This window comes from Coregonus clupeaformis, chromosome 7 (genome assembly GCF_020615455.1).
Source record: "Coregonus clupeaformis isolate EN_2021a chromosome 7, ASM2061545v1, whole genome shotgun sequence".
In the NCBI taxonomy this organism is placed as follows: Eukaryota; Metazoa; Chordata; class Actinopteri; order Salmoniformes; family Salmonidae; genus Coregonus; species Coregonus clupeaformis.
In genome coordinates, this window is record NC_059198.1 from 7,421,052 (window position 1) to 7,444,591 (window position 23,540).

Consider the following 23,540-nt stretch of genomic DNA (forward strand, 5'->3'; position numbering starts at 1 on the left):
GGCAGCAGCGCCTCTGTGCTAGTGACAGCCTACGAATAAAAGTTTACAACGTAGGTGCACAGGTCGAGAGAAATTAGAGTACGTGACAGACAATGACACATTCAATACCACCTTGCACACTCTTGCCTCATCTAGCTGATCTAGGTTGTAATCATTAGTCAGTTGCAAACAAGAGTTTCTATTGGACAAATTCAGGTATGTTTATCCCCGTTTCGTTCCATTTGCTTCCGTTTAAGAAACTTTTTTCAACAGAATCGACGGAATGAATACACCCCTGATCACATGCAAACACAGAACTAGCAGCCACATATAAACCGCATCTCCTCCTCACCTTTTCCCTTCGCTTGTGGACTTCAGTGCACAATATTGCCTACAACAGCTGTCTGACCAGGTGAAAAAATATTTCCAAGCCAAACTTTCATACCATAACTACTACACACAGCCTACATCCTTTTCACCATATTATCATAGTCAACATACAGTGGGGGAAAAAAGTATTTAGTCAGCCACCAATTGTGCAAGTTCTCCCACTTAAAAAGACGAGAGAGGCCTGTAATTTTCATCATAGGTACACGTCAACTATGACAGACAAATTGAGAAGAAAAAAATCCTGAAAATCACATTGTAGGATTTTTTATGAATTTATTTGCAAATTATGGTGGAAAATAAGTATTTGGTCACCTACAAACAAGCAAGATTTCTGGCTCTCACAGACCTGTAACTTCTTCTTTAAGAGGCTCCTCTGTCCTCCACTCGTTACCTGTATTAATGGCACCTATTTGAACTTGTTATCAGTATAAAAGACACCTGTCCACAACCTCAAAGAGTCACACTCCAAACTCCACTATGGCCAAGACCAAAGAGCTGTCAAAGGACACCAGAAACAAAATTGTAGACCTGCACCAGGCTGGGAAGACTGAATCTGCAATAGGTAAGCAGCTTGGTTTGAAGAAATCAACTGTGGGAGCAATTATTAGGAAATGGAAGACATACAAGACCACTGATAATCTCCCTCGATCTGGGGCTCCACGCAAGATCTCACCCCGTGGGGTCAAAATGATCACAAGAACGGTGAGCAAAAATCCCAGAACCACACGGGGGGACCTAGTGAATGACCTGCAGAGAGCTGGGACCAAAGTAACAAAGCCTACCATCAGTAACACACTACGTCGCCAGGGACTCAAATCCTGCAGTGCGAGACGTGTCCCCCTGCTTAAGCCAGTACATGTCCAGGCCCGTCTGAAGTTTGCTAGAGTGCATTTGGATGATCCAGAAGAGGATTGGGAGAATGTCATATGGTCAGATGAAACCAAAATATAACTTTTTGGTAAAAACTCAACTCGTCGTGTTTGGAGGACAAAGAATGCTGAGTTGCATCCAAAGAACACCATACCTACTGTGAAGCATGGGGGTGGAAACATCATGCTTTGGGGCTGTTTTTCTGCAAAGGGACCAGAACGACTGATCCGTGTAAAGGAAAGAATGAATGGGGCCATGTATCGTGATATTTTGAGTGAAAACCTCCTTCCATCAGCAAGGGCATTGAAGATGAAACGTGGCTGGGTCTTTCAGCATGACAATGATCCCAAACACACCGCCCGGGCAAAGAAGGAGTGGCTTCGTAAGAAGCATTTCAAGGTCCTGGAGTGGCCTAGCCAGTCTCCAGATCTCAACCCCATAGAAAATCTTTGGAGGGAGTTGAAAGTCTGTGTTGCCCAGCGACAGCCCCAAAACATCACTGCTCTAGAGGAGATCTGCATGGAGGAATGGGCCAAAATACCAGCAACAGTGTGTGAAAACCTTGTGAAGACTTACAGAAAACGTTTGACCTGTGTCATTGCCAACAAAGGGTATATAACAAAGTATTGAGAAACTTTTGTTATTGACCAAATACTTATTTTCCAAATAAATTCATTAAAAATCCTACAATGTGATTTTCTGGAGAAAAAAATTCTCATTTTGTCTGTCATAGTTGACGTGTACCTATGATGAAAATTACAGGCCTCTCTCATCTTTTTAAGTGGGAGAACTTGCACAATTGGTGGCTGACTAAATACTTTTTTTCCCCACTGTATGATCGACATGTGTAGTGTGTGTGTGTGTGTGTGTGAGACACATATTGGGTGTGTGTGCATGAGTGTGTGTGTGTGCTGGTAACCTACTTTCCCCGAGCCCACTCACTGCTGAGGAGGAGAAACACTGCAATCCTTTCACACCCCTCCTTTATCCCTCTCTTCTCTTGTTTCTCCTCTGCCTCTGCTGCTTCTTGCAGCTCACTTCTATTTTTCACTAATTTCCTTCTCTGGTTTTCAGACCATGATCCTCTTTCTTTCGTTCTACCTCTTTTCAGTCATTTTTGCACCCTCAAGACAGCCAACTTTCTCTCTTTATCTCTCTCTTTCTCTCTCTCTCTCTCCAATTTTCTCTTCTTCTCCCATTCTCTCTCTCTCTCACTCTCTCTCTGTAGGGATAGAGTGAGAGAGAGAGAGAGAGAGAGAGAGAGAGAGAGAGAGAGAGAGAGAGAGAGAGAGAGAGTTGAGTTTTAAATAATATTTTTTTGGGTCTGGGAGCCCACCACACAAATACTCATACAAAACCGTATTTACCCATCAATTAAAAACACAACTCCAATTCCTCCTCCACAGTAACTGAACACAACACCCCATATACTCATAAACAGATCAATATTGTTGACAAGTTTATAATAGGCAAACTCAACCCTTAGTCTTGCTGCCAACATTCCCTCCAGCATTCCCACCACATCCACAGACCCCTGTCCCCGAATACTGTTCTTTCGGGTCTTCCATATGGCTAATTTTGCTGCCCCTAACACAAAATTAAGCAACACAACTACACCTTTCTGACTAAACCTGTACTTTGGCCCAAATATATACAGTTGGGAAGAGAAAACCTCTCCCAGAGCTGAGAACCAATTAGTGATCAGGTCAATCATCCCGACCAACCTGGGACACTGTAAAAACAGATGTGCCAGAGTTTCAGACTGAGCACAGAATGGACACCCCTCCCCAACAGTAGGATCCAGGTGTACCAGATACATGTTGGTGGCTATGGCTCCATGTATTATCCTCCATTGGAAGTCAGCTGTCCTCTTATCAATAGGCAGTTTGTATAATGTTCACCAACAGCCTTTTTTTGGGAGGCACCTGGACCAAGCACACCCGCCCACCTCGTCGATTTTACCCCCTTCCAGGGAAGAGGCATGGGACACCTTTACACATATTCTGTACATGGCCTTCTTTCCCACCTCCTTGAACTCCCCCAGCTCCGGGGTATCGAAGGAAAGCAGCATCCCCACGTCCTCCTCGAATGCCCCCGCCGCAGCACTAACAATCAGTGCAGGGAACACATAATCCAGACCCTCCTTCCACCGATCAGAATTGGAAGTGTCAGTCACATACTGCAGATGAAGTACTGGCAAGGAATCACAGACCTCAGCAACGACCTTCCTCAGTAGGCGAGACGATCGGATCCCCGCTCTTTCTCCCAGCTCCTCCAACGACCTATTCCTTTTCCACATCAGATGACCCAGCTTAGTACACCCCACGCCTAACAGGCATGAACGTAGGCTAGCTGAACCCAGAACACGAGACTGGATGGCAGTGTTGTGAAAAAGAGGCTCTTCAAAAAGCCACATCCCTGGTGGCGTGCAGGCCTTACGGGACTTGACCAGAACTCTCCAAGCCTGCATAACAGACTCATAAAATGGAGTCAGGCCAGGCAACTCACCCCCCTCCAGATTTAAGAGGAAAAGGTGCTTGTCTAAGCCCAAACAGCCCGCTCTCCTCATCAATGCGTAGGCTGTGTCAACCCAGCTAGAACCGTCACTGTACAACAGTCTCTGGGCTGCTTGAAGCCGGAAAGCCATGATCCTGGAAGAAATGTCCACCAGGCCTTGCCCACCCTCGTGCAGTGGCAGGTACAGGGCTGAAGCTTTAATCCAATGTTGTCCAGACCAGAAGAAGTTGACAAGGGTCCTCTGAAGCTCTTGTATCAGACCCTTTGGTGGCTGTAAAATCATTAGTCTGTGCCACAGGGTAGAGGCAGCTAGGTTATTAGCTACCAGTACCCTTCCCCTATAAGACAGCTGGGGCAGCACCCATTTCCATCTTGACAGTCTGGCACACACGTTCTCCACTACACCCTCCCAGTTCTTTTTCTGAAAGACATCGGAGCCTAGAAAAAACCCCAAAGTCTTCATCCCATCTCTGCCCCACTGAAGCCCCCCTGGTAACCGTGGAGCGGACCCCATCTGAAGCTGGCCTGCCCACAGCGCTTCACTCTTTCCCCAATTGACTCTAGCTGAGGAGGCCCCCTCATACACCTTTAAAGCGTCTGAGAGAACCTTAACATCCTCACCCCCTGTAATAAAAACTGTCACGTCATCTGCATACGCAGACAGTGCTATCGTGGGACCCTTCATTACACCTGGCACAGAGAAACCAGTAAGCTTCGCTCTTAAAAAACAAAGCATTGGTTCAATCGCCAGACTGTATAACTGCCCTGAAATTGGGCATCCCTGCCTGATGCCCCTTTGGACAGGGATGGGACAACTCAAACCACCCCCCACCTTCACCATACACGAGGCCCCAGCATACAGTAAATTCACCAAGACAAAAAAACATCCCCAAACCCAAAGGCTTTCATTGTTTTAAACAAGTACTGGTGGTCCACACGATCAAAAGCCTTCTCCTGATCCAAAGAAAGTAAACCCACATTTACATCAGACAGTTTACAAATGTCCAAAACATCTCTTATTAGAAACAAATTGTCAACAATAGAGCGATCAGGTACACAGTAGGACTGGTCCTTGTGGACCAACAATCCCAGATACTCTTTCAACCTGTTTGAGAGACATTTAGAAACAATTTTATATTCTGCACACAGCAAAGCAACAGGTCTCCAATTTTTTATGAGAGCCAAATCCCCCTTTTTTGGCAACAGTGAAAGTACAGCACGTTGACAAGATACAGGAAGAGAGCCCTCATGAAAAGATTCACACACCACTTCATAAAAATCCTCCCCAATAGACCCCCAAAAGTGCTTATAAAACTCAGATGGTAAACCATCAATGCCAGGGGCTCGGCCTGTTGAGAGCTGCATAACTGCTGTGGACAGCTCTTGCAGTGTAATGTCAGAGTCCAATGCGACTCTTTGCTCAGGTCCCAATTGAGGAAGACCGTGTAACAACTGTTCAGTACACAGAGAGTCACAATCCTCCGCCTTATAGAGGGCAGAATAGAAATCCACGGCATGTTGACGCATTTCACTGTCATCCGTGGTCACCTTCCCATCAGGGAGACGAAGGCAGACCATCTGTTTACGTTGCAATGTCGACTGTCCTAGGTTTTTTTTAAAGCACTAGGAGCATCCATATCCTTGAGGGGAAGCGAAACGAGACCTAATCAAGGCACCCTTCACTCTTTCATGCAGAAACGACCTCAATTCATGTTTCTTGTCCTGTAAGTTCATGACTAGTCCGGGGTCATTCTGAGTGAGCAACTTCAATTCAATAGATTTAATGTTCTGTTCAAGGGCCCTGATAGTCTCTTTAACTTCAATTCGAGACAGAGCAGTATACTGTTGACAAAATAATCGTATTTGGGCCTTCCCAACCTCCCACCATTGTCTCACGGACTCAAAATTCCCTTTTGTAACCCTCCATTTTTCCCAAAACAACAAAAACCTTTCACAAAACATGACATCATGTAACAATTTAACATTAAAATACCAATAAGATGATGACCTTCGTGGACAGGACATGTGAATATCAACAGTGACAATATGGTGATCAGAGAAACCCACAGGAGTAATGTCACACCTTCCAACCCTACTACAGTATTGCTCAGATACATACAACCTGTCTAACCTTGCTGCACTGACATGACATTCATGAACTTTTAGCCATGTGTACTAATGATGGGAAGTTCGGCTCTTTTCTGAGAGCCGGCTCTTTTGACTCGGCTCCCAAAGAAGAGCCGGCTCTTTCGACTCCCGAACGGCTCTTTATTTAGGATCTTTTGTAGCCTATATTTTACCTTAACTTTGAAAAAAAATCATGGTTTATGTGTTGAAAACCCTTTTGCTTTCAGTGTTTTTATGAGAGACCTTATAATGCCTAATTCTGTGCATTTATTCTGTGACAAAACCACTCTTACATTTGTTTATTTCAATTAAACTTTTTTATTGCACAAATTAACAATAAACTTCAAACAAATCCACAGAACAGAATCAAAACCAGAACCAAACTCCAGCAAACAGCATTAGTCCTCAGGGCAGGTTGGCATTCAGGAAGATCAGATGCCTCAGCTTGGATGGGCTGATAGGCCTGATACGATTTCGCCTCTCCGTGAGTATCTGCCCTGTTTTGGAGAAGATTCTCTCAGAAGGAACTGATGTGGCAACAATACATAGTCTCCCCTCCATCACATCAGTTGCAGTAGGAGAGGTTATACTTGCACGCATGGGGATGGCAGTAGACGTTACAGCAGCTGTTGTTCTGGTATGAGACACACCAGGATCAGTAGATGGTGAGCTGGCTTGCCCTCTCTCCTCTAACTGCACTGTAGGATGGACAGTTCTTGTATGTCTATGCAGGTTTGTGGTGGAACCTGCTCTTATAGTGACCTTCGTTTTGCAGTGAAGGCACTCTGCTTTCTTGTTCCCAATATCTTTAAACTGCAGCCAGATGCTGCTTCGCTTTCTAGTGTCACTCATAGTTAAACGACACGACAATGCAAGACGCACACACGCTCCTCAGTCCGCTCTGTCTCTCTCTTCACTTGCAGTGGAGTCAAGTGGTGTGTCTGCCCCGCCCTCTCTGTTTACACATCCTTAATTCTCACGTGAATGCCGCATGCTGGTCGCCATGCTGGCCAATCATAACAGACCTCTGTGAAAGTGAAACCTAAGCAGCGAATGGGCAAAAAACTGGGAGCCGGCTCTCACTCGATGCGAGCCGGCTCTTCTGATTCACTACAAAGAGCCGGCTCTCAGAGCCGATGCTTGTGCGCATGACCCATCACTAATGTGTACTGCCTAACTTTTGCATTCCTTACTCTCCACACATCAGAAAGCTCAAACTCAGTTAATAGACCAGACAGACAAGTTCAGCGGTGCGATCAACAGTAAAATCCACTGTACAGTTCCAGTCCCCCCCTAAAACCATACACCCCTCTTGGTCACACTGTCTTAAGGTTTCCTTTATTTTATCAAAACCAACAATACGCTCTGTACCCTCATTAGGAGCATAAACATTCAAAAAAAAAAAAAAAAAATACATAACATCCACCTTGACCAATACAACCCGACCCTTGACAATCTCTGTTGTAGATACCACAGTCACCCCTAAGCCTGAAGAAAACAAGATTGCCACCCCAGCACTGAAATTAGTACCATGACTGAGTATATGCTGCCCCTCCCACCACATACCCAGTCAGCCTCATTTTCCTCATCACTATGTGTCTCCTGTAGGAAAACTACATTAAGCCTTTTCTGTTTTATTACTTCTAATACCCAAGCCCTCTTATTCCTGTCCCTTCCTCCATTAATATTGAGAGAACCTACCCTTAGTACCTCCATATAGAAAAGAAAAAGGAAAAGCAGAAGATACCACAGAGAAACCAGACAAAGAGAATAGAACACCCTATGAGGCATAATCATCATCATTATTTAAATGTTCTCTTAACCTGACCACGTTTCCCACCACCTTTTGCTGCTGCAACAGCAGTAACAAATTTCCTCAAGCGAAACCGCTTCTTCTCACTCAACTGGTCTAACCCCACCGTCTTCTGTAACATCACAGCTGACCTCACAAACTTATCAACATCAAAATAATCTGCCAATTTGACGGATTTCCCAAAAGTCTGATCCAGAAACCCATTTACCTCCTCTAGATCGTAAATTGAGTCCTCACCAGCTGATATCGTATCAAGAGAGATATCCATATCCTTCTCCTGATCCTCCTCAACTGAGGCCACAGACCACTGACTCCCCTCTACCACATCCCTTTCAACACTCCCCACTTGCACCCCATCACTCGTACCAGGCTGTCACAAGCCGGGCTAGAACTCCGGTCTCAAATGTGTAGAGCTGGGGGTACTACCCCTTGCCACAGAGGAGATGTAGTAGGACCCAAATGAAACACCCCAGGCAATACTACAGGTAAGTAGATTTAATGTTCAAAACAGGAGGCAAAACAAAACAACTCCCGAGGGGAGAAAAAACAAACTAAAGATAACTTCGAATAACTTACTAGGACTGATACGGTGGGACAAAGCAGGAGACACATAGACAGGACGCAATAACCAAGTCAGAAACAAGGGGAAAACACACAGCTAAAATACTCAAGGGGAAACAAGGCACAGGTGACATAGATAAGCTAATTAGGACACATGAGGAAAAACTAAGGCAAAGGGGAACACAGCTGACCTCTAGAGGCCAGGAGACAAACAGGGGAAGCAGGAAGCTGACACCAGGCATCTCCTCCACTACCTGGGAGACTAGCCCCACCTGAACCCCATTACTCGTAGTGGGCATCTCCTCCACTACCTGGGAGACTAGCCCCACCTGAACCCCATTACTCGTAGTGGGCATCTCCTCCACTACCTGGGAGACTAGCCCCACCTGAACCCCATTACTCGTAGTGGGCATCTCCTCCACTACCTGGGAGACTAGCCCCACCTGAACCCCATTACTCGTAGTGGGCATCTCCTCCACTACCTGGGAGACTAGCCCCACCTGAACCCCATTACTCGTAGTGGGCATCTCCTCCACTACCTGGGAGACTAGCCCCCCTGTACCCCAGCACTCATAGTGGGCATCTCCTCCACTACCTGGGAGACTAGCCCCCTGTACCCCAGCACTCATAGTGGGCATCTCCTCCACTACCTGGGAGATGAGCTCCACATGAACCCTCTCCTGTAACCCATTACTTGTAGTGGGCATCTCCTCCACTACCTGGGAGATTAGCTCCACATGTACCCCCTCCTGTACCACAGCACTCGTACTGGGCACCTCCTCACCAGTCTGAGGAAATGGCCCTTCAGATCCATCCTTACCTTCTACAACCATTTTTTTTCTGCTGCATAACATTTCCCTCTGGTACAAGTTGCACCTCTGTGCCCTCAACACGGACAACTTGTTCCTCAGCAACAGATGCGTGTGGCTGCTCTACCACTGTCAGCCCACCTCTTCCTACATCAGTGGGCCCAGGCGTTACGAGGACCACCTGCGCCCCTCCCTCTGCCTTCTCCCTTTTCGGGCAAGCATGTCGCTTATGACCAACATCCCCACACTCAAAGCACCATTGACTACCCGTACTAGCATAAGCCATATACAGTCTATTGTCATACTTGACTTTAAACGATAACTCCAAAGTCTGCTCTGGTGAGTCCAAAAACATAAACACCTGTCGCCGAAACGACATTACCTGTTTCAACGCCGGGTGTTTGCAACCCAATGGGACAACCTTAATTGAACTTGCAAACTTCCCAAAGCGCAATAACTCGCGCTCCAATAGCTCATTTGGAATGAACGGCGGTACATTTGAAATCGTTACCCTTGTTGACGGAGAAAAAAGCGGCGTAACTTGAATAAACATTCCTTTAAGAAGTATGCCATGCTCAACCATACGATCAACAAGGCGCTCTTTAAGAAATACCACCACCGCTTTATTCATCCGTGACGCATAAGCAACATTCTCATATCCTACCTTCTCTCCTACGGCGACCAGAACCTCTTCCACCGTGACAGTAGCTTCAGTAACACACCTAAAGCCGTGCCGAAGTGACAGGGACGGCGTCCCGATTCGGGCCGCCATCCCCACCAAAATCAGGGTGATTTCGACACGAAAAACAATATACTTAATTCTACCACAACAAAAAAATTGAAATAATAACCGTAATCATGCATAGAAGAAAAAAGGATATCACCAAGAAAAGGAAAACCCAGGATATTGTAGTATCGAGTCAAATGTTGCTAGTCATTGCTGATAAACAAAGGAGTCTGCTCATACTGAACCTTGATCATACGTTTATTCATATCACAAGCTTTCAGCATAAGTTTTACAGATGTCATGACACCCGGAGAGCAACGTCCCAGATTGCAATGGCCGCTCTAACCTCTTCGTCGTTTTTACCCAGTATATATAATCTTCCCAAGATAGGGGTGGCTCCCTCTACTGTCCAATCCCCTGTCTACAACACACAGACTTATCTGTCCTATCCGGGGTGTCACATTAAAACCAGCTCTCTTTCTGCTAAATAAACATCCTTTCAGGTTCCACTTAAAAACATTAACAAAGTCATAATCTTCATATACGACAATATCTAACTCTACACAACACTCGCACTTAGCACTCACTCAAACAATTCCCAGCACGCACCAAACACTCCCAGCAGAGAGAGAGAGAGAGAGAGAGAGAGAGAGAGAGAGAGAGAGAGAGAGAGAGAGAGAGAGAGAGAGAGAGAGAGAGAGAGAGAGAGAGAGAGAGAGAGAGAGAGAGAGAGAGAGAGAGAGAGAGAGAGAGAGAGAGAGAGAGAGAGAGAGAGAGAGAGATATTTTGGCAGTGTATCAAATACTTGTTCTCCCCACTGTGTATATGTATATACAGTGGGGAGAACAAGTATTTGATACACTGCCGATTTTGCAGGTTTTCCTATTTACAAAGCATGTAGAGGTCTGTAATTTGTATCATAGGTACACTTCAACTGTGAGAGACAGAATCTAAAACAAAAATCCAGAAAATCACATTATGATTTTTAAGTCATTAATTTGCATTTTATTGCATGACTTAAGTATTTGATTCATCAGAAAAGCAGAACTTAATATTTGGTACAGGAACCTTTGTTTGCAATGACAGAGATCATATGTTTCCTGTAGGTCTTGACCAGGTTTGCACACACTGCAACAGGGATTTTGGCCCACTCCTCTATACAGACCTTCTCCAGATCCTTCAGGTTTCGGGGCTGTCGCTGGGCAATACGGACTTTCAGCTCCCTCCAAAGATTTTCTATTGGGTTCAGGTCTGGAGACTGGCTAGGCCACTCCAGGACCTTGAGATGCTTCTTATGGAGCCACTCCTTAGTTGCCCTGGCTGTGTGTTTCAGGTCGTTGTCATGCTGGAAGACCCTGCCACGACCCATCTTCAATGCTCTTACGAGGGAAGGAGGTTGTTGGCCAAGATCTCGCGATACATGGCCCCATCCATCCTCCCCTCAATATGGTGCAGTCGTCCTGTCCCCTTTTCAGAAAAGCATCCCCAAAGAATTATGTTTCCACTTCCATGCTTCACAGTTGGGATGGTGTTCTTGGGGTTGTACTCATCCTTCTTCTTCCTCCAAACACGGCGAGTGGAGTTTGACCAAAAAGCTCTATTTTTGTCTCATCAGACCACATTACCTTCTCCCATTCCTCCTCTGGATCATCCAGATGGTCATTGGCAAACTTCAGACGGGCCTGGACATGCGCTGGCTTGAGCAGGGGGACCTTGCGTGCGCTGCAGGATTTTAATCCATGACGGCGTAGTGTGTTACTAATGTTTTTCTTTGAGACTGTGGTCCCAGCTCTCTTCAGGTCATTGACCAGGTCCTGCCGTGTAGTTCTGGGCTGATCCCTCACCTTCCTCATGATCTTGCATGGAGCCCCAGACCGAGGGTGATTGACCGTCATCTTGAACTTCTTCCATTTTCTAATAGTTGCGCCAACAGTTGTTGCCTTCTCACCAAGCTGCTTGCCTATTGTCCTGTAGCCCATCCCAGCCTTGTGCAGGCCTACAATTTTATCCCTGATGTCCTTACACAGCTCTCTGGTCTTGGCCATTGTGGAGAGGTTGGAGTCTGTTTGATTGAGTGTGTGGACAGGTGTCTTTTATACAGGTAACGAGTTCAAACAGGTGCAGTTAATACAGGTAATGAGTGGAGAACAGGAGGGCTTCTTAAAGAAAAACTAACAGGTCTGTGAGAGCCGGAATTCTTACTGGTTGGTAGGTGATCAAATACTTATGTCATGCAATAAAATGCAAATTAATTACTTAAAAATCATACAATGTGATTTTCTGGATTTTTGTTTTAGATTCTGTCTCTCACAGTTGAAGTGTACCTATGATAAAAATGACAGACCTCTACATGCTTTGTAAGTAGGAAAACCTGCAAAATCGGCAGTGTATCAAATACTTGTTCTCCCCACTGTATATATATATATATATATATATATATATATATATATATATATGTGTGTATGTATGTATATATAATAATATGCCATTTAGCAGACGCTTTTATCCAAAGCGACTTACAGTCATGTGTGCATACATTTTTTTTACGTATAGGTGGTCCCGGGTTGCATACATTTTTTTTACGTATGGGTGGTCCCAGGGATTGAACCCACTACCCTGGCGTTACAAGCGCCATGCTCTACCAATTGAGCTACAGACGAGTGTGTATGTATGTATGTATGTATGTATGTATGTATGTATGTATGTATGTATGTATGTATGTATGTATGTATGTATGTATGTATGTATGTATGTATGTATGTATGTATGTATGTATATGCATGCATGCATACATAGTCGCGGGAAGTAGGGTTGCTGAGGATGCACCCCCTGAAAAATCAGAATAAAAAATTTATTAATTTAAAAAAGTAGTGCACTGGGCCTTTACTAGTCCTGTATTAGCAGACCATATAGACTTCTGTAGAACAGGCAAATAAAAAAAAATCTGCATCTCTGCTTTGGCAGAAAAGGTTGTTTTATAATTAAGAACAGCATCTTGTAGGATTCAATAGTTGGAATTGTAAGAGTTGTTGCCCTGTCCCTTTCTCTGTGATCGTCATTCTAATGTAATCCAGAAAGCAAAACCTTGTCCTCAAACATTTACATCAAAAGGTGTAAAGTTATGGACAAAGACCCAAAACATCCACAACAAATTAAATATTTTTCTTGATCAAATAACATGGAAAACCTCCGCTTTTTGTGCAGTATTAATTTACCATACTTACAAACCACTAAATGTAAATACTGTATTATACATATGCTGGTCATCTATTTGTACCTGTAGACTTTCCATCAGCATGAAGAAAAAAATGCACAATACAGTAATTGAGTACACTGCGACATCAATTGGTTTGTGATGATGTGATGTGATGATGTGTCTCAGTTGGTAGAGCATGGCGCTTGCAATGCTAGGGTTGTGGGTTCGAATCCCACGGGGACCAGTATGAAAATGTATGCACTCACTATTGTAAGTTGCTCTGGATATTATTTTTCAACTGGAAACATTTAACAAGCAAGTATTTTTATGTTCCACAAGTATTATCAGTTTAACTGTTTTATACAGATAATTATCAGACTCAAGTTGCAAAATGGAAAAATAGGGTTAAGTTGTTAAAATAAAATAAAAATAATAAACAGAACCACTTTTCAGGAGGATACAGACAGGTCAAGAAGTATGCTTAGACATGCAGAAAAATACTTGGTTTAAACGTAATCTGGCACCTTATGATAATATCATGATATTTTTCTGCATGTCTAAGCATACTTAAGCATATTTTTTATTACATACCTACAGTATAAAAGAGGGAGATATATTATTTCTAATGATGTCAACTTTATTTCTCAACTCCTTATATTGAGCAAATTACAGTCAGAGATAATTACACTCACTGTATCTGACATAGGCTTAGCACTCCAATCATTGGTCGGGAAGCCCCCCCCCCCCGCAAGTTACGCACCTGCCTATATAGCCCTATGTTGGATACAATGCTGCAGTTGTGAAACAAAGAAAGTAAAATAAATAAATAAAATTGATATACTTGTGTCAGTATATTTTAATTATGGAATGATTTGATATGGTTTTATCAAAATGTTTGAGAAGGCTATACTGATGTTATGTAGTGCGCACCTGGTACAACGCCATAAAACATTGCAATAAAGAGTCAACACCATAAATGCGTTAAAATCGCCTATACATTTACCAGACAGAAGTGATATTACATTTATGGTGGGGAAAACTTTTTTTTTTCAGCAAACCTATTTTAACAGTCCTGGTATTTTCTTAATGTGGTACCTGAGATGGTGCGAGAAACTGGGATCGTCAGATTCGCTGCACATGATGTCACCTGTAAGGCTACTACACTCAGTATAACCCTTTTTTTCTAAGAGTGTAGCTCACAGGTAGCCTATAAGAGCGACCGCACCTTGTGCCTGCGGCTTTGCTATTGACATGTTTAGTGCACAAGACAAGAGAGATAGCCTAGACCTCATTTATATTCTTCAGCGTACAGAAATAGGATCTAATACTGACTTTATTCGAGGAGGACAATTCTAACGAAACATTTTACAGGTTTGAATTCATACATTAACTTTGTGTATTGATGAGATACATATTTAAATAACATGAGGGTCTTGCCGAGTAAAACATTTGATTGATTATAATTCTAAATAGCCCACATAAACTATACGGATTAATATGTGAAATGTTTTGCCTTCATTCACATTTGAAATGTTTTGCCTTCATTAATATTTGGCCTATGAATCCTATTTATAGGCCTTTTTTCTTTTGTTGAATGAATGGGTGCTTTTGACTTCAACACATTATTTTTATTTAAAATAGTAGGCCTAGACATTTTCTTTCGACAAACTTCGTATAGGCTACTTTTAGCCTGCTCTTGTTTGCGTTGCTAAAATAATGTCAGTGGTGTAGCCTATATGATCATCTGATGTTGTAATATACTATTTTGTAATATAAGCCTAATGAGCCTAACCATTATTTCGATTAAACACATTTTTAATTTGAAAAATCAAATACTGTATCTGTCGGTATTGGCTTAAGCTATTTGTCCTTTTTCTAAAATTAACATTATCATAATGCAATTCATTCCGTTTTGGACTCTTGATCTTAATATTTAATATGCCAAATTGAATTTATTTCAAAATAAAAAAGTCATTAAATGTAGACAGGAAATAAATACAATAAAGTAGTCTCCATGGTTTTATTTATTTATTTTATTTATTTCACCTTTATTTAACCAGGTAAGCCAGTTGAGAACAGGTTAAACAAACAGGCTACAACGAAATCGTAAACGAAACGAAAAGTGTGTTAATACGTTTTCAACTTGCGTTTGATGTATAGCATGTTATTAATTCCTTATTAGCCTAAATGTATAACTATTCTTAGTTTTGTATTATCATCATTATTACGTTTTAATGTAGGCTATAAATAGGGCCATGATCACACTGTCATTCGTATCAGCCTACTTTGCTTAGGGCTTCATCGTAATAGCGTTATGTGAATATCACAACTGAAAAATAAAAATTAGCTTTCTTTGATCAGAGTGAGAGATGGATTCGCAGACTAAGGCTGCGCCGATGCGCGTGCTCGTCACGGGCGGATCCGGATTGGTCGGGAAGGCCATCGAGCACGTGGTGAAACAAGAAGGCGGCTGTCTCGAGGGCGAACAGTGGACCTTCCTCTGCTCCAAAGAAGCCAACCTCGTGTAAGTTATGTCACATAAACCTCATATTCTCAGCAGAGCTGGTCTGAGGCTTGGTCGTTACAGATAAAAATGACCTAATCTATATAGAGATGCCATGATCCCATAGTCTACATGCCCGAGAAACACCAGCATGTCTGTTCTACATAACATATTTCTATAGGAAATGTATGTCACGTTGCACTGTATGAAACCCTGGTTTAAATATTTGTAAATTCCTGTTATGACCCTTTTGCTTCTGGGACTGGTTTTGTGGTTCAAACAGGAACGAAATGGATAAAAGAAGTCCAAAAAAGAAGTTCACTCCTGGAAAAATTATTATATTCTCTGCTATTCAATTATTTTCTATTCAGTTCTATAGATAGATGGATTGATGGATATATACAGTATATAGGTAGAGTTTCTATATAGTTCCTGTTGGAACCACATTAAATGTTTAACTAATTACATTTGTGCATGCATACTTTTATGAGATTGATGTGTTTTCCATTAAATAGGATGATGATGATGATGATGATGAATGATGACATGTATACAATGTTCTGCCAGAGATCTACAACAGACAATAGCAGTTTTTGAGAAGTATCGGCCCACCCATGTCATCCACCTGGCTGCCAAGGTGGGAGGACTCTACCTTCACATGAAGGAGAACCTACACTTTCTGGTGAGATTCATTATCTAACTACCCAGTTTGTTTCAATACCTAGGCTATATGTTTCAGTCCTAAAGTACATTTGTTCAATCAGGGATGGGACTAGAAATTCGGACCGGGCATTTTTAAAATTTTTATTTCACCTTTATTTAACCAGGTAAGCCAGTTGAGAACAAGTTCTCATTTACAACTGCGACCTGGCCAAGATAAAGCAAAGCAGTGCGATAAAAACAACAACACAGAGTTACATATGGGGTAAAAAAACATAATGTCAAAAAATACAACAGAAAATATATATACAGTGTGTGCAAATGTAGCAAGTTATGAAGGTAAGGCAATAAATAGGCTATAGTGCAAAATAATTACAATTAGAATGCTAGATGTGCAAGAGATTATGTGCAAATAGAGATACTGGGGTGCAAAAGAGCAAAATAAATAACAATATAGGGATGAGGTAGTTGGGTGGGCTAATTTCAGATGGGCTGTGTACAGGTGCAGTGATCGGTAAGGTGCTCTGACAACTGATGCTTAAAGTTAGTGAGGGAGATAAGAGTCTCCAGCTTCAGAGATTTTTGCAATTCGTTCCAGTCATTGGCAGCAGAGAACTGGAAGGAATGGCGGCCAAAGGAGGTGTTGGCTTTGGGAATGACCAGTGAGATATACCTGCTGGAGTGCAGACTACGGGTGGGTGCTGCTATGGTGACCAATGAGCTAAGATAAGGCGGGGATTTGCCTAGCAGTGATTTATAGATGGCCTGGAGCCAGTGGGTTTGACGACGAACATGTAGTGAGGACCAGCCAACAAGAGCGTACAGGTCACAGTGGTGGGTAGTGTATGGGGCTTTGGAGACAAAACGGATGGCACTGTGATAGACTACATCCAATTTGCTGAGTAGAGTGTTGGAGGCTATTTTGTAAATGACATCGCCGAAGTCAAGGATCGGACTCTACCTGCATTTCTAACTCACCGGACCATTTTTTCCCTCAAAGCTCCCACACTGGCCCATTTTTTTACCTAGAGGCCCCAATTGTTAACCAAATAATGATCATTCTGTACAAAACCCCCAATTTAGACAAGCCGATGGGCTGAAGATGGAACCAGCCCATCTGGCATTTTGCCTGAACTGTCCAAAGGTCGGTCCGTTTCTGTGTTCAATTCTGTCCAGTATTTTGTTCAGATCAGTGACTTTTGGTCCCATAGCCTAGTATAATATTGAATGACACAAAACCGATACATCGAAACATACTATATGACTAAATATTTGTGCGTACTGTATTTGTTCTGTGTAGTTATGTCATATACAGTGTGTTTGTTTTGTGTTGTTCAGTACGTTTGTTGTCACAGCATTGCCGTGAAATGGTTTGTTTTATCTAGCTACCGGTTGAGTGCACTGACTGTAAGTAGCTCTGGAAAATATATTCTGCTGAATGACCTAAATATAAATGTCCATGTTTGCCTGGCTGGGCAACAATCTAGGCTGACATTTAGTTGAACTTGTCAAAGCGAAGTTTACACAGTGACTTTGTTGCCACACTTCTTAATCTAATTCCGAAAGGGTATTAATCCATCTGTGAGGAGAGTTACAGGGGAGCTTGTTATCACAGTATCCAAATGCATTCTTTGAATTCATTTGTGGGAAAAAAAGTTATTGTGTAAAGCCGTAATACGGGTTTGATTGAATTGAGACCACAGTGTTTTGCCTTCACAGAGGGACAACCTTCGCATCAATGACAACGTGCTGCAGACGTCTCACGAAATGGGCGTCATCAAGGTGGTGTCCTGCCTGTCCAGCTGCATCTTTCCTGACAAGACCACCTACCCTATCGATGAGAGCATGGTGAGTTGAACAACCAATAAGACCCTATCAATGAGAGCATGTTGAGTTTAATACTAAAATACTATGTGCATTACTTTTGACCAGAGCCCTAATGGCGCTAGTCAAAAGAAGGAGATCAACAGTATAGGAAGCCTATGTGCCCAGTGACAGTATAACTACTGTATGTTTGGGAACCTCTGGCCCTTCAAAATGTGATTTTTAAGAAAAGCTGGTGTATGATCACTCATGCTTTCCTCCCCTTCACACAGATCCACAATGGGCCTCCACACGACTCGAACTTTGGCTACTCACATGCCAAAAGAATGATTGATATTCAGAACAGGTGAGCTGGTGACTAATCGGTTACCTGTGCAGGTACATTAGCACACAGTTTAAAGACCTGATTTACCTGATTTACTTAACAAAAGGTGCATTTCAGTACATTTACGTCATTTAGCAGACGCTCTTATCCAGAGCGACTTACAAATTGGTGCATTCACCCTATAGCCAGTGGGATTTTTTTTTTTTTGGGGGGGGGTAGAAGGATTACTTTATCCTATCCCAGGTATTCCTTAAAGAGGTGGGGTTTCAAATGTCTCCGGAAGGTGGTGAGTGACTCCGCTGTCCTGGCGTCGTGAGGGAGCTTGTTCCACCATTGGGGTGCCAGAGCAGCGAACAGTTTTGACTGGGCTGAGCGGGAACTATGCTTCCGCAGAGGAAGGGGAGCCAGCAGGCCAGAGGTGGATGAACGCAATGCCCTCGTTTGGGTGTAGGGACTGATCAGAGCCTGAAGGTACGGAGGTGCCGTTCCCCTCACTGCTCCATAGGCAAGCACCATGGTCTTGTAACGGATGCGAGCTTCAACTGGAAGCCAGTGGAGTGTGCGGAGGAGGGGGGTGACGTGAGAGAACTTGGGAAGGTTGAACACCAGATGGGCTGCGGCATTCTGGATGAGTTGTAGGGGTTTAATGGCACAGGCAGGGAGCCCAGCCAACAGCGAGTTGCAGTAATCCAGACGGGAGATGACAAGTGCCTGGATTAGGACCTGTGCCGCTTCCTGTGTAAGGCAGGGTCGTACTCTCCGAATGTTGTAGAGCATGAACCTGCAGGATCGGGTCACCGCCTTGATGTTAGCGGAGAACGACAGGGTGTTGTCCAGGGTCACGCCAAGGCTCTTCGCACTCTGGGAGGAGGACACCACGGAGTTGTCAACCGTGATGGCGAGATCATGGAACGGGCAGTCCTTCCCGGGGAGGAAGAGCAGCTCCGTCTTGCCAGGGTTCAGCTTGAGGTGGTGATCCGTCATCCATACTGATATGTCTGCCAGACATGCAGAGATGCGATTCGCCACCTGGTTATCAGAAGGGGGAAAGGAGAAGATTAGTTGTGTATCGTCAGCGTAGCAATGATAGGAGAGGCCATGTGAGGATATGACAGAGCCAAGTGACTTGGTGTATAGGGAGAAAAGGAGAGGGCCTAGAACTGAGCCCTGGGGGACACCAGTGGTGAGAGCACGTGGTGCGGAGACAGCTTCTCACCACGCCACTTGGTAGGAGCGACCGGTCAGGTAGGACGCAATCCAGGAGTGAGCCGCGCCGGAGATGCCCAGCTCGGAGAGGGTGGAGAGGAGGATCTGATGGTTCACAGTATCAAAGGCAGCAGATAGGTCTAGAAGGACAAGAGCAGAGGAGAGAGAGTTAGCTTTAGCAGTGCGGGGAGCCTCCGTGACACAGAGAAGAGCAGTCTCAGTTGAATGACCAGTCCTGAAACCTGACTGGTTTGGATCAAGAAGGTCATTCTGAGAGAGATAGCAAGAGAGTTGGCTAAAGACGGCACGCTCAATAGTTTTGGAAAGAAAAGAAAGAAGGGATACTGGTCTGTAGTTGTTGACATCAGTGGGATCGAGTAGCTGGTACAGGTCCCTCATTACATGACACAACCCAGCTAGCACATAATGTTCTGAGAACCATATGTTTCTTAGAGCTTGGTGAGAGCGTGGTTGTCCAATGTTTATTTTCATTATAACCTTCCGACAATGTTCTGGGAATCGTGCAGGATACCCAGCTAGCACATAAAGTTCTGAGAACCATATGTTTCTTAGGTGGGAATTTCAGTACTTCAGCTTAACGTTTCCTACAGGTTTCCTCATGGTTCTATTTAAAGTAATGTTCTCAAATTGTTCAGAGAACATTAAGAAACAACATTCTTCTGTGGGAATTTCAGTACTTCAGCAAATCAAATCAAAATGTATTTGTCACATGCGCCGAATACAACAGGTGTAGACCTTACCGTGAAATGCTTACTTGCAAGCCCTTAACCAAAAATGCAGTTTTTTGAAAATAGAATTAAGAAAATATTTACTAAGTAAACAAAACTTTTTTTTTTTAAGTAACAGGTTTCCTCAAGGTTCGATTTAGTCATATTCTCAGAACATTCAGAAAACTTTCCATAAAAACCACAAGAACATTCTAAGAATGTTATTTATAAACATATACATTCTGTTCTCAGCGTCAACAAAACTCTCTATCCTCAATCTTGTTAAGTGAGTTCAGGTATGTTGGCCCCACTCACTAATTGGCCACACCTGATCTTTATGAGTGCTTGTTTCATTTGAAATGGGATCTGTTTGAATAGACTAAAATGAACAGCTTTGTATAAGTTACAAAATATGGCATGCTAGCTAAATCCTGGTGGCGCAGTTGACTAATTCCATAGATTGCAAACAGAAGATCATAGGTTCAAATCTCACTGGGTCCGTGCCACAATAAAAAAGAGTTGTGTTTGCATGATTAATGCTTAAGCAAATACATTTCCATGTGTCCCATCTGTGCTTGGTGTTCAAAACAATTAACCTATCATAGCAGTGTTATTAAAAGTTTTATTGAAACATGTTCTCAGAACGTTATTTAATTACCTTCAAATAACCTATAATTTCTGTTCTCAGAACATTAATAAAACCTCCCAGGAAAACTTTCAGGGAACCATAGGAAAACGTTCTCATAACTTCCCTGCAACCAAAAAATGAATGTTCCCAAAACAGGCAACATTTTCACTTTCGTTCTCAGAACGTTTAAAAAATGTCAGTTTCACCGGTCAGGAAACTTATGGCTTTGTTGCCAGAACCAATGGGAAACCAAAAACGTAGGTTCCCACAACTTCCAAGGAACCAAATATGCTAACTGGGAAGTGGGGGGTGGGCCTTTCCTCTTTTGTCCTCTATTGCTCTTCTATTGTTCTGGGAAGCAAGGGGGAAGGCCGATGACATCAGTGTGCATCCAATTTCAATTTAAGGGGCTTTATTGGCATGGGAAACATGTGTTTACATTGCCAAAGCAAGTGAAATAGATAATAAACAAAAGTGAAATAAACAATACAAAGTTAACAGTAAACATTACACTCACAAAAGTTCCAAAAGAATAAAGACATTACAAGTGTCATATTATGTGTTGTAATGATGTGCAAATAGTACAAAAGGGAAAATAAACACAGCCGTTTTCCATCATCCCAACCCCTTGAATTGCCAACTCCTGCCATTGTGTTGAAAAAAACACCATTTTGCAAAAAATATATGTTTTTACCCTTAAGGGTGTGTACCTTTTACTGTATGTATACGTGGAATATTGTTTTGCAACGGGAAAGTAAAAAAATAGCTGGAGTGGGTCTTTAAATGTTCAAACCACAACATGATTGTGTGTGTGTGTGTTTGTGTTTGTATGTGTGTGTGGGCTTGATTGACAACAGGGGATACTTTGCACAGCATGGGCGTCGCTACACCGCCGTAATCCCGACTAACGTGTATGGTCCCTATGACAACTTCAACTTTGAAAATGGTCACGTGCTGTCGGCACTCATGCACAAGACACATGCTGCTAAAAGTAAGTAACACACACACTACTTGTACGCACTCACGCAAACACACACACACACACACACACACACACAGATACAAACACTTACTCCTTTCTACTCTCCTTCTGACAGAGGAGGGAACCCCTCTACAGGTGTGGGGCTCCGGAACACCCAGGAGACAATTCATCTACTCTCTGGTAGGTTTAGTGAATTACTCTGTGTGTGTGTGTGTCAGTTCATGTCAGATATGTGTGTGTATGCATTACATCTGTGTGTGTGTGTGTGTGTGTGTTCTCTCAGGATGTAGCGCGTCTGTTCCTCTGGGTGCTGCGGGAGTATGATGAGATTGACCCCATCATTCTCTCTGGTGAGTCCAACATGGTGTGTGTGGGTGGGTGGGTGATCAGTCAATGTGTGTGTGTACAGTATGCAACTGGACCAATCTCCTTTGACACTTGTCTCTCACAGTGGGGGAGGAGGAGGAGCTCTCCATCAAGGACGCCGTAGACATGATCGCAGACGCCCTGGACTTCAAAGGTCAAATAATTGTATCCTTCCACAGGCTGTATACTCCTGATAGGAGTTGCCCCTAGGCACAGATCTAGGATCAGCATATCCTCCCCAAATCCTAACCTTAACCATTATTCAAATTTGACCTTAGATCAGTATCTAGAGCCAATCTAGTAGAATCCTTAGTACAACACCAGCAACCACATCTAGAGGTTCATTACACCTGTTGGACTGACAGACTTACAGTTGTAGTAGGTTAAAAGCCCACTCGGGCTGGCTACCCCCCATATCCGTTGTACTGTAACTATGTAATCTCCCTGTCCTTTGCCTATTGTGACCCTTGACCTATGACATCAGTTCGACACCAGCAAGTCAGACGGTCAGATGAAGAAGACGGCCAGCAATGCCAAGCTGCGACGCTACCTCCCTGACTTCACCTTCACGCCGCTCTCTGAAGGTCAGAGATCAAAACACTGAGGGATGCATTTTCTGTCCAGAAAACAACTCAATATTGTAGTGGGAATTAGTTGCCTTGTAAATAACACTGACACATTACCACATGATATTTGATACCTATCCGGTTATCAGTAGTTTTATGATTATGATGAAAGGAACGTTCATGGTAATTAAACCACTCTTCCAAAATGCACAGTATCCATAAATGACTGACTGTGTCTCTCCTCCCCTACAGGTATCAAGAAGACCTGTGATTGGTTCGTGAACAACTACGACATAGCCCGAACATGAAGACCAATGAAGATAGAGACATGAAGATTGTTTAATGAAAAATAAGACTAGGGCTACGTCCCAATACTACTACTGTGCCTTCCTTCTCTTGTGTCCTTTCCTTCATGTCAACTGATAAGTGAAAGTTCTGGATAGGTTTCACCATATGGCCGGTTAATTTCTGTCAGATCAGTGGTCATGAAGGAAAGGCACACAGCACTCACAATCTCTGTGAAAGTGGAGGCAGGTATACCCCAACTTGTTGTTCTCCCCAGCACTGTAGCAGGTCAAAAAAGCCCCAGTGTAGCCCCTATGTTAGGCTACTGAAATTCAGCTTTAAAAAATCACCTGCCTAATGGGGCAACCACAGAGCAGGTTCAACTTGTCCGGTGGCCATAAATGCCATAAATTGTCCGTCTTTCACTTAAACAATGGGGATGAACCAGAATGATCAATTTTAGGCTAGGTCTACTGGA

At 43.3% G+C, this 23,540-nt stretch overlaps 1 protein-coding gene across 2 annotated transcripts in view; it reads left to right on the plus strand.

Annotated features, from left to right (window-relative positions):
• LOC121568821 (GDP-L-fucose synthase-like) overlaps positions 1-23,154 on the plus strand; it is a 33,193-nt gene extending 10,039 nt beyond the window's left edge. The window contains exons 1-11 of one of the 2 annotated variants that reach the window (XM_045221084.1): positions 14,251-14,360; positions 15,351-15,513; positions 16,060-16,174; positions 17,872-18,000; positions 18,249-18,322; positions 21,721-21,854; positions 21,961-22,025; positions 22,129-22,195; positions 22,297-22,376; positions 22,696-22,795; positions 23,030-23,154. In XM_045221084.1, coding sequence (XP_045077019.1) covers positions 15,359-15,513; positions 16,060-16,174; positions 17,872-18,000; positions 18,249-18,322; positions 21,721-21,854; positions 21,961-22,025; positions 22,129-22,195; positions 22,297-22,376; positions 22,696-22,795; positions 23,030-23,085 — 975 coding nt within the window. In that variant the 5' untranslated portion in view covers positions 14,251-14,360; positions 15,351-15,358 and the 3' untranslated portion in view covers positions 23,086-23,154. Of the gene's footprint in view, positions 1-14,250; positions 14,361-15,350; positions 15,514-16,059; positions 16,175-17,871; positions 18,001-18,248; positions 18,323-21,720; positions 21,855-21,960; positions 22,026-22,128; positions 22,196-22,296; positions 22,377-22,695; positions 22,796-23,029 lie in introns of those variants that run through there. The other variant, XM_045221085.1, reaches the window with a different exon arrangement.
• Positions 23,155-23,540: the final 386 nt, after the last annotated feature.